This window comes from Budorcas taxicolor, chromosome 19 (genome assembly GCF_023091745.1).
Source record: "Budorcas taxicolor isolate Tak-1 chromosome 19, Takin1.1, whole genome shotgun sequence".
NCBI lineage: Eukaryota > Metazoa > Chordata > Mammalia > Artiodactyla > Bovidae > Budorcas > Budorcas taxicolor.
Window position 1 is genome coordinate 37,797,635 of NC_068928.1, and position 15,454 is coordinate 37,813,088.

At 35.9% G+C, this 15,454-nt stretch overlaps 2 protein-coding genes across 2 annotated transcripts in view; one reads left to right on the forward strand and one right to left on the reverse strand.

The window, feature by feature from the left end:
- Nucleotides 1-15,454, reverse strand: part of NFE2L1 (NFE2 like bZIP transcription factor 1) — a 592,815-nt gene that overhangs the window by 259,555 nt on the left and 317,806 nt on the right. The window lies entirely within an intron of this gene.
- Nucleotides 1-15,454, forward strand: part of SKAP1 (src kinase associated phosphoprotein 1) — a 296,819-nt gene that overhangs the window by 32,865 nt on the left and 248,500 nt on the right. The window contains exon 2 of the mRNA XM_052658022.1: nt 14,963-15,068. Within this exon, the coding sequence (XP_052513982.1) occupies nt 14,963-15,068 (106 nt within the window). The remainder of the gene's footprint in view (nt 1-14,962; nt 15,069-15,454) is intronic.

Genomic DNA, 15,454 nt, shown 5'->3' on the forward strand with positions numbered 1-15,454 from the left:
ACTGATTTTATGGCCTAGAATAATGTATATCTTGGTGAACACTTCATCCACTTAAAAAAGGTATGTTCTGTAGTTGTTAGATGTAGCATTGTATGAATGCCAAATGGATCAGTTAATAGTGTTGCTCACATTCTTTATCTCTTTATTGATTATTTATCTAGCAGTTTTACTCGTTTCTTAAAGAGGATAGTAAAATTTCCAGTATGATTGTAGATATGTTTTTTTCTCGCTTTAGTTCTGTTGGAATTTGCTTTAAGTAATTTTGAAGCTATTTTGTTACGTGCATGCTGCTGCTGCTGCTGCTAAGTCATTTCAGTCGTGTCCGACTCGGTGCTACCCCATAGACGGCAGCCCATCAGGCTCCTCTGTCCCTGGGATTCTCCAGGCAAGAATACTGGAGTGGGTTGCCATTTCCTTCTCCAGTGCATGCATGCATGCTAAGTTGCTTCAGTCGTGTCCGACTCTGTGCAACCCTATGGACAGTAGCCCACCAGGCTCCTCTGTCCACGTGATTCTCTAGGCAAGAATACTGGAGTGGGTTGCCATTTCCTTCTCCTGTTATATGCATACACATTTATAATTTTTCTGTCTTCCTGATGACTTGGCCCTTTTATCATTATGAAATATCTCTTTTTATATCTGGTAATATTCCATGTCCTGAAGTCTACTTTGACATTAATATAGCCATTCCATCTTCCTTATGCTTACTCTTAGCATACTGTATAATTTCCATTCTTTTTTCCAGCCTGTGTCTTTATTTGAATATAGTTGATTTACAATGTGTTAGTTTCGGATGTACACCAAAGTGAATCAGTTATCCATATCCATATACATATGTATACATATGTGTGTATATATATATATCTCCACTATTTTTTAAGATTATTTTCTCTGTGCCTTCTTATTTAAAATGTGTCTCTTGTAGATTACTATGATAATTATATGCTAATAAAATGGACAACCTAGAAGAAATGGACAAATTCCTAGAAATGTACATTCTCCCATGACTGAATCAGGAAGAAATGTAAAACATGAATAGACCAATTACCAGTAATTGAATCAGTATTTAAAAAACTCCCAAGAAACAAAATTCCAGGATCAAATGACTTTATAGGTAAATTCTACCAAACAGTTAGAGAACGATTAACACCTATCCTTCCCAAACTATTCCAAAAATATTACCGAGGAAGGAATGCTTCTGAGAACTCGTTCTGTGAAGGCAGTATCACCCTGATACCAAAACTAGACAAAGAGATAATAATTAAAAAAAAGAAAATTACAGGTCAATATCACTGATGAACATGAATGCAGAAACCCTCAACAAAATATTAACACACCAAATAAATACGTTAAAAGGATCATATACCATGATCAAGTGGGATTAATCCCAGGGGTGCAATGATGATTCAGTATCTATAAATCAATCAATGTAATATACCACATTAACAAATTGAAGAATAAAAATCATATGATCATTATATGTTACGAAAAAAGACTTTGACAAAATTCAACATCCATTTATGATAAAAACTCTCAACAAAATGGGTATAGAGGGAATATATCTCAACATAAGAAAGGCCATATATGACAGGCCTACAGCTAACATCATACTGAATGATGAAAAGCTGGATGGATTTCCTCTAAGGTCAGGAACAAGACAAGGATGCCCTTGAGGGTGTTATGCTGCTAAGTAAAATAAATCATACAGAGAAAGACAAATACTGTGTGATTTCACTTATATGTGAACCTAAAAAAAAAAAAGAACAAATGAACAATCGTAACAAAACAGAAACAGAGTGATAGCTACAGAGAACAAGCAGATGGCTGCCAGAGTGGAGAGCAGGGAGGGGAAGGAGAAAGGTGAGGGATACTAAGAGGTACAAACTCCTAGTTACAAAATAAATGAGCCATGGATATGAAATGTACAGTGTGGAGAATATAGCCAGTAACTATGTTGTATCTCCTGTAGAAAGACAGCATATAATTGGGTCTTGCATTTTTATTCAGTCAGACAGTCTCTGCTTTTTAATTGAAGTGTTTAGTTCATTTACAACTAATGCAACTATTGCTAGGGATGGATTTAGGGTCTACCATTGAACTATTTCTTTTCCAGCTGTCACATTTTTGGCTATACTTGCCCTTGTAGAAAGTTATTCAAATGCTTTTTAATATTCCATTTTGATTTCTCTATTTAAAAAAAAATTGTTCCTGTTTATTTTGTCTGTTAGGGTTGTTCTGTTGATTACAGTGTGTTCCTTATCACAGGCTACTCAGAATTAATTTTATACCACAAAAGGTGCTTCATTTACTCTCCTTTCCGCATCCTCTGTTTTATTGCTATATATATATATTATAAGCTGTGCAGTGCCGTTTTATAATCTCTGCTTCAGATTGCCAGTTATCTTTCGAAGAGATTAAGAGGAAAAAGTGATAATGTTTTATATTTACCCACATGTTTACCATTTTGGTACTGCTGTTGATCTGAGTTTCCCTTTAGCGTCAGTTCCCTTCAGCCTGACGAATTTCATTTAGATTTCTTTTTAAAGCAGGTTTCTTAGCAAAAATTTTTCTCAGTTTTTGTTCATCTGAAAAGTGTCTTTATTTTGTCTTTACATTTGGACAGTTATTGTCACTGGATATAGAATTCTGTGTTGACAAGTTTTTTTCCTTTTTCTTTTCAAAATTTTAAATATGTTATTTTAGCATCTTCTGGCCTCCATTATTTTTGATGAAAAGTCAACTCTCATTCCTATCATTATTCTTCTGTGTGTAATAGATCATTTTCTCTGGCTTCTTTGAAATTCTTCTCTTTATTTTAGGTTTTCAGCAGTTTTCCTGTAATTTACCTGTGTTTAGTTTTCTTTATATTTATCCAACTGAGCTTCCACTGAGCTTCTTGAATCTGTAAATTGCTATTTTTTCACCAAATTTGGGAAAATTTTGACTTATTTTTTCTGTTATTTCTTCTGGTACATTTTCTGTCCTATTCTGGTTTTAATCTTCTTCTGAGACTCCAAATATACGTTAAGTTGTGGCACTGGTGTTTTCCCACAGTCCACTAAGCTTTTTGCCTAAGGGTGTGCCCCAGCCACTCCACACCAAATGAACTGGGAATACCTTTAGGTGAAAAGCTATATAAATAAAAGTCTCACCCAGTAGTTCTTTTCTTTCAAGGATCAAATCCCCACCAATTTCTGCCTGCTTTGGCTACCACTTTCATTGTTTTTTGTTTAGTTGTATCCGACTTTTTGTGACCCCATGGATTGGGATTTTCTAGGCAAGAATACTGGAGTGGGTTGCCATTTCCGTTTTCCAGGGGATCTTCCCCACCCAGGGATTGAACCCTTGTCTCCTGCCTGTGTCTCCTACATTGCAGGCAGATTCTTTACTGCTGGGCCACCAGAGAAGCCCTTGGCTACTGTTCAGTGCCCTAAAATAGGTGCTCTTGATTTTTTTGTTAAGTGTTGACAATTCTTATCTGTGGGAAAATCATTGCAACACAAGCTATTCTTCTATTGCCCAGAAAGCTATCAATTTTTAAAGCATTTATTTTCTGGTTACCCAAGTGAATTCTTAAAATTTATAAAAGTTTCCCAAGTTCATACTTTAAGCTTATATGTATTTGGTCATAATATCTGCACATAATGACTTCTTTTTCCTTCTAAGACTTCTTTTTCCTTCTAAGACTTATTTTTGTGTAAATAACAACATGTTATTTGACAGTGGGAGTAGCTGAAAAACACAGTCTTTAATAATAAAGATTTAGTTTTTCAGCCATAAATATGAAGCTAGTTGAGAAGGTATTCTTTACTTACATACGTGACCCCATGGACTGTAGCTCACCAGGCTCCTCTGTCTGTGGAATTTTCCAGTATTCTTGCCTGGAGAACTCCATGGACAGAGGAGCCTGGCAGGCTACGGCCCATGGGGTTGCAAAGAGTTGGACACAACTGGGCAACTCACACACACACACACACACACACACACAATATAGTTTTGTCACAAACAGATAATAAATATCATCAGAGAAAGTTTTGTCATTTACAAAAAGGTTTGTATAAACTTTTCTTTTAACCTATTATATAAATGGGCTTCCCTAGTGGCTCAGATGGTAAAGAAATTGCCTTCAGTTTCAGAGATCCAGGTTCGATCCCTGGGTCAGGAACATCCCCTGGAGAAGAGAATGGCTACTCACTCCAGTATTCTTGCCTGGAGAATTTCATGCACAGATGAGCCTGGTCAGTTACAGTTCATGGATTGCAAAGAGTTAGATATTACTGAGCAACTAACACTACTTATAAGAGATGTATTAGTATGTAATATATCAATAATATTGAAACATCTTTATATTACCAGGATAAACTGTATTGTTCTTTTAATATACTGTTAGGTGTGATCTACTGGTGTTTTATTTAGGATTTTTGTATCTATATTAACTTTTAAAATTTTAATTAAAAAATTTGTAAACTTTTACTTTTATATTGGAGTATAATATACATGAAACTAGCTGTGTTAGTTTCAGGTGCACAGCAAAATGACTCAGTCATATATGCACATGCATCCATTCCCCTTCAAATTCTCTTCCCATCTAGATCATTTCATAATACCAAGCAAAGTTCCCTGAGCTACACAGTAGGTCCCCACTGGCTAACCATTTTAAACAGAGCAGTATGTACATGTCAATCCCAAACTCCTTAACTATCACTTCATCCCACCCTTCCCTCTGTATTAACTTTAAACTGATTCCCTTTTGTGCTCTTTTAGAACTGTGGTTATGCTATGTTATACCAAATAATATGAGAAGCTTCTTTTTCTAGGCTCTGAAATAATTTATATAGAACCAGAATTATTCATTACTTAAAGATTTGAAAAACATCTTAAAAATTATATTAATATGAATTTAGAGAAACATTTTAGCAACCGTTTCTTCTTTTCCCCTGGTTTTTAGCCTGTTCAGGAGTCAGGTTTTCTATTTCTCAATTCAGTTTTAAAAATTTATATTTTTCTCAGAAACTTTCACTGAGAGTTTATTTGCATGACATTTTATTTTGTTTACATGGCACTTTATTTTTGAAAATAATCTTTTAAAGGGATAAAAATGAAATTTACATAGACATAAAAGCACAAAGAAGAAAATTAAAATAACTTGAAACTCACCAATTTTGTCAAATATTTCATTATCTTTAAAAATTGTGTTTTTTATTGCTTATTTTTATTCTGTCTAATTTCTGTATATTTGTGCTTTCTTTCCTTTTTCCTCGATTACATTTGCTGACGGTACATCAATTTATTGGATTTCCCCCTAACCCGTGAAAAATTCCAGCTTTTATACTTATTTAGCATTTGTATATGTTTTTCTCGCTATTTTTAAGTTCAGTGAAAGTAATGGTTTTTAAGTGTTTTTTTAGCCACTAAGTTGTGTAATGGAACCCTTTTCAAAGTTAAAATCTTATGTGAAATCCCAGCGTATAAATAGATAAAAGCCAAGCACTTGTGATTAAAGTAAAGGGGAATTATAGGGGAGGGGAGGAAGGGAGTTTCCCAGAGTCTCACTCAATTGACACCCCTCCAACTCCTTCTCTTTTTTTTTTAAATTTAAATTTATTTATTTTAATTGGAGGCTAATTACTTGATAATATTGTATTGGTTTTGCCATACATCAACATGAATCTGCCACGGGTGTACATGTGTTCCCCATCCTGAACTCCTCCCTCCCTCCTCCCTCCCCATACCATCCCTCTGGGTCATCCCAGTGCACCAGCCCCAAGCATCCTGTATCCTGCATCGAACCTGGACTGGTGATTCATTTCTTATATGATATTATACATGTTTCAATGCCATTCTCCCAAATCATCCCACCCTCTCCCTCTCCCACAGAGTCCAAAAGACTGTTCTATACATCTGTGTCTCTTGCCGTCTCGCATACAGGGTTATTGTTACCATCTTTCTAAATTCCACATATATGCTTTAGTATACTGTATTGGTGTTTTTCTTTCTGGCTACTTCACTCTGTATAATAGGCTCCAGTTTCATCCACCTCATTAGAACTCATTCAAATGTATTCTTTTTAATGGCTGAGTAATAAATACTCCATTGTGTGTATGTACCACAGCTTCCTTATCCATTCATCTGCTGATGGACATTTTGGTTGCTTCCGTGTCCTGGCTATTATAAACAGTGCTGCGATGAACATTGGGGTACATGTGTCTCTTTCAATTCTGGTTTCCTCAGTGTGTATGCCCAGTAGTGGGATTGCTGGGTCATAAGGCAGTTCTATTTCCAGTTTTTTAAGGAATCTCCACGCTGGTCTCCATAGTGGCTGTACTAGTTTGCATTCCCACCAACAGTGTAAGAGGGTTCCCTTTTCTCCACACCCTCTCCAGCATTTATTGCTTGTAGACTTTTGGATAGCAGCCATTCTGACTGGCGTGAGATGGTACCTCATTGTGATTTTGATTTGCATTTCTCTGATAATGAGTGATGTTGAGTATCTTTTCATGTGTTTGTTAGCCATCCATATGTCTTCTTTGGAGAAATGTCTGTTTAGTTCTTTGGCCCATTTTTTGTTTGGGTCATTTATTTTTCTGGAACTGTGCTGCAGGAGTTGCTTGTATATTTTTGAGATTAGTTCTTTTGTCAGTTGCTTCATTTGCTATTATTTTCTCCCATTCTGAAGGCTGTCTTTTCACCTTGCTTATAGTTTCCTTTGCTGTGCAGAAGCTTTTAATTTTAATTAGGTCCCATTTGTTTATTTTTGCTTTTATTTCCAATATTCTGGGAGGTGGGTCATAGAGGATCCTGCTGTGATCTATGTCGGAGAGTGTTTTCCCTATGTTCTCCTCTGAGAGTTTTATTGTTTCTGGTCTTACGTTTAGATCTTTAATCCATTTTGAGTTAATTTTTGTGTATGGTGTTAGAAAGTGTTCTAGTTTCATTCTTTTACAAATGGTTGACCAGTTTTCCCAGCACCACTTGTTAAAGAGATTGTCTTTTCTCCGTTATATATTCTTGCCTCCTTTGTCAAAGATAAGGTGTCCATAGGTGCGTGGATTTATCTCTGGGCTTTCTGTTTTGTTCCATTGATCTATATTTCTGTCTTTGTGCCAGTACCATACTATCTTGATGACTGTGGCTTTGTAGTAGAGTCTGAAGTCAGGCAGGTTGATTCCTCCAGTTCCATTCTTCTTTCTCAAGATTGCTTTGGCTATTCGAGGTTTTTTGTATTTCCATACAAATTGTGAAATTATTTGTTCTAGCTCTGTGAAAAATACCATTGGTAGCTTGATAGGGATTGCACTGAATCTATAGATTGTTTTGGGTAGTATGTTCATTTTCACTATAGTGATTCTTCTGATCCATGAACATGGTATATTTCTCCATCTGTTAGTGTCCTCTTTGTTATCAGATGCTCATGACTCCAGAGAGCACTGTTAGACAACCACTATTCTAACTTTTTCATTCTGTTTTTATCTTTATTGTTTTCTTTCTCCTGCTTTCCATAGGCTGGTTTATTGCTCTTTTCTGATTTTTTGAATTTGTTGCTTCCTGTATTTCTTTTCATCCTTTCTTATTTAATATTGGAAATATTGAGGTCTATAAAGGTCTATAAATAAGAGATCACCCTGTACAATGCTGGTTATATTTCATAATATTTTACACAGGCTATTTTCTCAATAGATGGTAATTATAGTTTTGAGTTTCCTCTATGACCCACAATGTATGTGTGCATGTGTTTTCAAATGTCTTATGTATGGAGAGATTTTTTTACTCTTTTAAATGTTAAGTTCTTGTTTTATTTTGTTTTCATCATAAAATAGATCTTTCTAATTTTCAGTTTTTAAGAAATTATTGATTTTTTGGTAATCCAGTACTTAATTAATTTTCATAAATATGAGCATTTGAATGTGACTAGTCTGAACTGATATGTGTTGTTAAGTGTAAAATGAACATAGCTTTTGAAGATATAATACAAAAACAGGTAAAATAGCTCAATAATTATTTTTTGTTCATTACATATTGAAATCATACTATTTTGGTTTAAAAAAATAAATTTATTTATTTACTTTTGCCTGTGCTGGATCTTCATTGCTGCATAGGCTTTACTCTAGTTGTGGCAAGCAGAGACTACTCTCTAGTTGTGGTATATGCAGGCTTCTCATTGTTTCTGTTGTTGCTTCTTTTGTTGAGGAGCACGAGCTCTAGGGTGCTTGGGCTTCAGTAGTTGTGACAGGAGGGCTTAGTCGTTGCAGTTCCCAGACTAAAGCACAGACTCAGTAGTTGTGGCACACGGGCTTAGTTGCTCCATAGCATGTGGAATTTTGCCGGATCGGGGATACAACTCGTGTCTCCTGCATTGGCAGGTAGATTCTTTACCAGTGAGCCACCAGGGAAGCCCCAAATCATAATATTTTGTATCTATTGAGTTAAATAAAATAAATATTGCTAAAATTAATTTTGTCTCTTTTGGGGCTATCTTTTGAAATGAGGCTACTAGAAAATTTTAAATCAAGTGTGTAATTTTATTTCTATTGGACATAACTGCCCTCTATAATTATATATTTTTATCTCGAATTTTTCACTGTATATATTTTTGTGCTATTCTATTTAGCACATAACAGGTCATTTCCATTATGGATTGTACTTTATATAAAATAAAATGACTCTGTTGGCTGGTTTGTGTTCTACTTTGACATGAATTATTGCTATTCTTGCTTTTTAAGAAAATTTGTTTAGGACATTTGGCACACCTGTCTTTTAATTTCAGTCTCACTTTATTTCAGGTGAATATCTTTTAAACAGTAAACAAATTAACTGTATCTTTTTACATAGAAATTCTTTACTTTTTTTTTCACTTGTTTCTGTTAACTTTTTTCTTTTTTAATTGAAGTATAGTTGATTTACAATATTATATTAGTTTCAGGTGTACAACATAGTGATTAAAAATTTTATAGATTATTCTCAATTTATACTTATTATAAAACATAGGCTATATTCCCCATGCTATGCAATATATCCTTACAGCTTGTTTTTAATAGAGTACTCTAATTTTTCACAATTATTGTCATCAGTAATATATCATTTTATGAGTTTATTATTTGCTACATTATATTTTTCTGTTTTAGTACATTGAATATTAAAAAAATTTTTTCCTCTTTAAATTTTTTGTTCACATTGTGCTGTGCTGAGTTGCTGACTCTTTGTGACTCCATGACTGTAGCCTGCCAAAGCACCTCTGTCCATGGGGGTTCTCCAGGCAAGAATACTGGAGTGGATTGCCATGCCCTCCTCCAGGGGATCTTCCCAACCCAGGGATTGAACCCAGGTCTCTCACATTGTAGGTGGTTTCTTTGCCATCTGGGCCACCAGAGAAACACATTATTACACTTACTACATTCAGTTCAGTTCAGTCGCTTAGTCGTGTCCGACTCTTTGCAACCCCATGAATCGCAGCACACCAGGCCTCCCTGTCCATCACCAACTCCCAGAGTTCACTCAGACTCACGTCCATCGAGTCAGTGATGCCATCCAGCCATCTCATCCTCAGTCGTCCCCTTCTCCTCCTGCCCCCAATCCCTCCCAGCATCAGAGTCTTTTCCAATGAGACAACTCTTAGCATGAGGTGGCCAAAGTGCTAGAGTTTCAGCGTCAGCATCATTCCCTCCAAAGGAATCCCAGGGCTGATCTCCTTCAGAATGGACTGGTTGGATCTCCTTGCAGTCCAGGGGACTCTCAAGAGTCTTCTCCAACACCACAGTTCAAAATCATCAATGCTTCGGCGCTCAGCTTTCTTCACAGTCCAACTCTCACATCCATACATGGCCACTGGAAAAACCATAGCCTTGACTAGATGGACCTTGGTTGGCAAAGTAATGTCTCTGCTTTTCAACATGCTATCTAGATTGGTCATAACTTTTCTTCCAAGGAGTAAGCGTCTTTTAATTTCATGGCTGCAGTCACCATCTGCAGTGATTTTGGAGCCCTAAAAAATAAAGTCTGACACTGTTTCCACTGTTTCCCCATCTATTTCCCATGAAGTGATGGGACCGGATGCCATGATCTTCGTTTTCTGAATGTTGAGCTTTAAGCCAACTTTTTCACTCTCCACTTTCACTTTCATCAAGAGGCTTTTTAGTTCCTCTTCACTTTCTGCCATAAAGATGGTGTCATCTGCATATCTGAGGTTATTGATATTTCTCCTGGCAATCTTGATTCCAGCTTGTGTTTCTTCCAGTCCAGCGTTTCTCATGATGTACTCGGCATATAAGTTAAATAAGCAGGTGACAATATACAGCCTTGTCATACTCCTTTTCTTATTTGGAACCAGTCTGTTGTTCCATGTCCAGTTCTAACTGTTGCTTCCTGACCTGCATACAGATTTCTCAAGAGGCAGGTCAGGTGGTCTGGTATTCCCATCTCTTTCAGAATTTTCCACAGTTTATTGTGATCCACACAGTCAAAGTCTTTGGCATAGTCAATAAAGCAGAAATAGATGTTTTTCTGGAACTCTCTTGCTTTTTCCATGATCCAGCGGATGTTGGCAATTTGATCTCTGGTTCCTCTGCCTTTTCTAAAACCAGCTTGAACATCAGGAAGTTCACGGTTTACGTATTGCTGAAGCCTGGCTTGGAGAATTTTGAGCATTACTTTACTAGCATGTGAGATGAGTGCAATTGTGCAGTAGTTTGAGCATTCTTTGGCATTGCCTTTCTTTGGGATTGGAATGAAAACTGACCTTTTCCAGTCCTATGGCCACTGCTGAGTTTTCCAAATTTGCTGGCATATTGAGTGCAGCACTTTCACAGCATCATCTTTCAGGAGTTGAAGCAGCTCAACTGGAATTCCATCGCCTCCACTAGCTTTGTTCGTAGTGTTGCTTTCTAAGGCCCACTTGACTTCACATTCCAGGATGTCTGGCTCTAGATGAGTGATCACACCATCGTGGTTGTCTGGGTCATGAAGATCTTTTTTGTACAGTTCTTCTGTGTATTCTTCCCACCTCTTCTTAATATCTTCTGTTTCTGTTAGGTCCATACCATTTCTGTCCTTTATCAAGCCCATCTTTGCATGAAATGTTCCCTTGGTATCTCTAATTTTCTTGAAGAGATCTCTAGTCTTTCCCATTCTGTTGTTTTCCTCTATTTCTTTGCATTGATCACTGAAGAAGCCTTTCTTATCTCTTCTTGCTATTCTTTGGAACTCTGAATCTAGATGCTTGTATCTTTCCTTTTCTCCTTTGCTCTTCGCCTCTCTTCTTTTCATAGCTATTTGTAAGGCCTCCTCAGACAGCCATTTTGCTTTTTCGCATTTCTGTTCCATGGGGATGGTCTTGGTCCCTGTCTCCTGTACAGTGTCACGAACTTCATTCCATAGTTCATCAGGCACTCTATCTTTTTTAACAGCTTCATTGAGATGTAGTTCTTATACCATAAAACCTATCCATTTAAAGGGTACAGTCCAATGGCTTCTAGTATGGTATTCACAGAGTTGTTTAGAACATTTTTCCTCATCTTCCAAAGAAAACTTGAACCCTCTTAGCCTTCATTCTTCAATCTGCATCCCTCTCTCCCATAGCCCTAGGCATCTGCTTATCTACTTTCTGTTCCTATAGATTTTTGCCCATTCTATATGTTTCATGTAAATGGAATTATACTATATGTGACCCTTGCTTCTGGTTTCCTTTGATGGATGAAATTATGATTTCAGAGATTTATTTGTATTGTGGCATGTATCAGCGTTTCCTTTTTTATTGCTGCCACATTTTGTTTATCTGTTCATCAGTTGATGGGTGTTAGTATTTATCCACTTATTGGCTGTTAAGAATAATGCTGCTATGAACATTTGTGTACAAGTTTTTATTTGAACACTTGTTTTCATTTCTCTTGTGTTTATACCTAGTAGTGGAATTGGTGGGCAACTCTCTTTTTTAGCTTTTCGAGGAACTGCCAGACTTTTACAAAGTAACAACACCATTTTACATTCCCACTAGCAATGTATAAGGATCCTAATTTCTCTCCATCTTCAACAGCACTCATTTTTGTCCATCTTCTTGACAGTAGCCATGTGAAATTGGTACCTCAGTGTGGTATTGATTGTTGTTTTCCTGATAACAACTGATGTTAAACATCTTTTCATGTGTTTATTAGTCATTTGTATATCTTCTTTGGATAAATGTCTATTTAGGTTCTTTGTTTTAAAATCAGGTTATTTGTGTTTTTATTATGGAATTGTAAGAGCTTTTTATATATTCTGTATATAAGTCTCCTATAAGATAAATGATTTGCAAAAATTTTCTCACTTTCTTGATAGCATCCTTTGGACTACAATAGTTTTAATTTTGATGTCCAATTTGTTTCTTTGGTTGCTTGTTCTTTTGGCATCATATCTAAGAAACTATTATCTAATCCAAGGTTACAAGGATTTGTGCCTATTTTCTTCTAATAGTTTTATAGTTTTAGCGTTTGTGTTTGGGTCTATGATCCATTTTGGGTTAATTTTTGTATATTGTATGAGGTAGGGGTTCAATTTCATTTCTTTACATGTGGATATTTAATTGTTCCAGCACCATTTATTGAAAAACAATTTTTCTATTGCTTTATCTTGTCATCCTTGTCAAAAATTTATTGAATATAAATGTGAGGGTCCACTTCTAAATTCCCAATTCTGTTCCTTTGATCTGTGTGTCTGATTTTATACCAATACCATATTGTCTTGATTACTGTAGCTTTGTAGTAAGTTTTGAAATCAGAAAATGGGAAAGTTGTCCTCCTTTTTCAAAATTGTTTTGACTATTCTGGGTACCTCAAATTTCCAAATGAATTATAGGATTAGTTTGTCAGTTTCTGTAAAAAATCCAGCTGAGATTTTAATAGAGATTGCATTGACTATTTAGATCAATATGGAAATATTCCCATATTAATAGCCATAAGTCTCATATGTAAACATGGGATGTCTTCCCATTTATTTTCTCCCTTTAATTTAAGGTCTTTCATTTCTTTCAATAATATTTTGTAGTTTTCTGAGTTTAAGTGTTATACTTCTCTTGTTAAATTTATTCCTTAATATTAATTCTGTTTTATATTATTTTAAATGGAATTTTCCTAATTTAATTTTGGCTTGTTCATTGCTACTGTATAGAAATACAGCTGATTTTTAATATTAATCTTGTATCCTGCAGACTTATTGAACTCATTTTTTAGTTCTAATAGTTGTCAGTGGATTCCTTAGGGTTTTCTATGTACAAGATTATATCATCTGCATGTAGAGATAGTTTTACTTCTTTCTTTTTAACCTAGACTCTTTTAATTTCATTTTTTGCATATTTGCCCTGTCTAGCACCAGTGCAATGTTGAATATAAGTGGTAAGAGCAGACAGCTTGTCTTGTTTCTGATCTTTAGGAACAGGGGGAAAGTATTCAGCCTTTCATTTGTTGACCTAAAATAGTAAAACAAACAGTTATTTTACCTGCAAAATGGTTTATTTGGGAACAGCAATGACTTGCAATTAAAGACGTGCAATCATGGTTATCCACAGGCAAGCCCAGAAAACAAAAGAGAGGAACTTTCTTTTATAGAGGAGAAGAAGGAACTGGGAGGAGCTGTTATAAACAGAGACCATTGGAGAAAACTGGAAGTTCCAAGTGTAATGGCTTCTTGTTGACTGAGTTATTGTTAACAGTCTCTCATTGACCAGACTCTTGCAGGACAAGGAGAAAATTTTTCCTTCCTCCTGTTGTAGTAAAGTAGCAACCTTCTCCCTGTTGGAGATATAGTGATGTATCTCTTCCAGTTGGGTCTGCAGTTGACATCGGTGGGTAGGGCCTTAGAGCTCCCTTTTCTGGCACCCTGACTTTATTTTAAAAGGGAGGGGTCTGTATGTTGACTTTCACCTATCATTAAGTATGATGTTAGTGGGTTTTTGTAGGTGATCATTATGAGGCTAAGGAAGTTTCCTTCTATTTCCAGTTTGTTGAATGTTTTTGTTTGTTTGTTTTATCATAAAGTGCTGTTGAATTTTGTCAAATGCTTTTTCTGCATCTATTGAGACAATCACATGGTCTTTGTCCTTTATCTTATTAATATGGCATATTCAGTTCAGTTCAGTCGCTCAGTTGTGTCTGACTCTTTGTGACCCCATGCATCGCAGCACGCCAGGCCTCCCTGTCCATCACCATCTCTCGGAGTTCACTCAAACTCATGTCCATCAAGTCGGTGATGCCATCCAGCCGTCTCATCCTCTGTCATCCCCTTCTCCTCCTGCCCCCAATCCCTCCCAGCATCAGAGTCTTTTCCAATGAGTCAACTCTTCACATGAGGTGGCCAAAGTACTGGAGTTTCAGCTTTAGCATCATTCCTTCCAAAGAAATCCCAGGGCTGATCTTCTTCAGAATGGACTGGTTGGATCTCCTTGCAGTCCAAGGGACTCTCAAGAGTCTTCTCCAACACCACAGTTCAAAAGCATTAATTTAATTTTGGATAGCATTTATTTTTACCTTTGAATTAAACTTTTCATCCTTTAGCCTTCAGAGGAACTTGGAGGAACCTATTAAATGACATATGCAATAGATATGACATACGTCTTGGAATTTAATGGTGGTCCTTAGTGAAATTTTTATTTTCAGAACTTTATACCCCATCAAAAGTCCTAGTTATGGCTATGTAGGATTTTTTGTTTGGTGTTGTTGAGTGGTGAGAATGTAAAACAAAATTTTAATATGCTTATGTAACCCAACTGTATAAATTTGTAACATTATCTTGATAGTATATCTAGTGCAGTTTCATATTACAGGCACTAGAGTGAAATATTCATAAGTATACTCTTCTATGGCATTACTTACAATCACCTTACTCTGCAACTTTAAAGTTTTTAAAGAGAAAATTATACCCATTTGTTAATCCTCCAGATTTTCTTCCTTCTCTCTTGGTACTTTTTCTTTTCTGTTGATCAGCTTTCCTTTTCCTTTAGATACTGAAGAGTTCCTGGGTGAAGGTTTGCGGAATGAGAACCTCAGTGCTGGTGCAAAGGACAACAGAGACCATATTCTGCGGGGCTTGCAGCAAATCAAAGCTAGGTTTGTATAAACCAGTTCCATTATTCTTCTTCATAAAGTTTAAAGCAATTTATAATCAGCAAAATCTACTTTAATTGTATATAAATTATCAAAGTAAGACACGCTTATTATAGTTCTTTATACTTGGTAGAGGCTTTTAAATGTTTACTGAGTTGCATTGAGGGTAGGCAGGCATATTTAGGGTAGTTAGTTTACCACAATGGAAATATTTTGATAATTATCTATATTAAAAAAGTTATTCTGCTTTTAGCTTTGGATTGTTATGTTAGTCTTTATTGGACACTTTTGCAAAATGGCTGAAAAGCTAAATATTTATGCTTGTCCAAATTACTGAAAGAGAGGATGTTAAGCAGTATGAGATAATTTCCATTATGACTTTTGGTCCT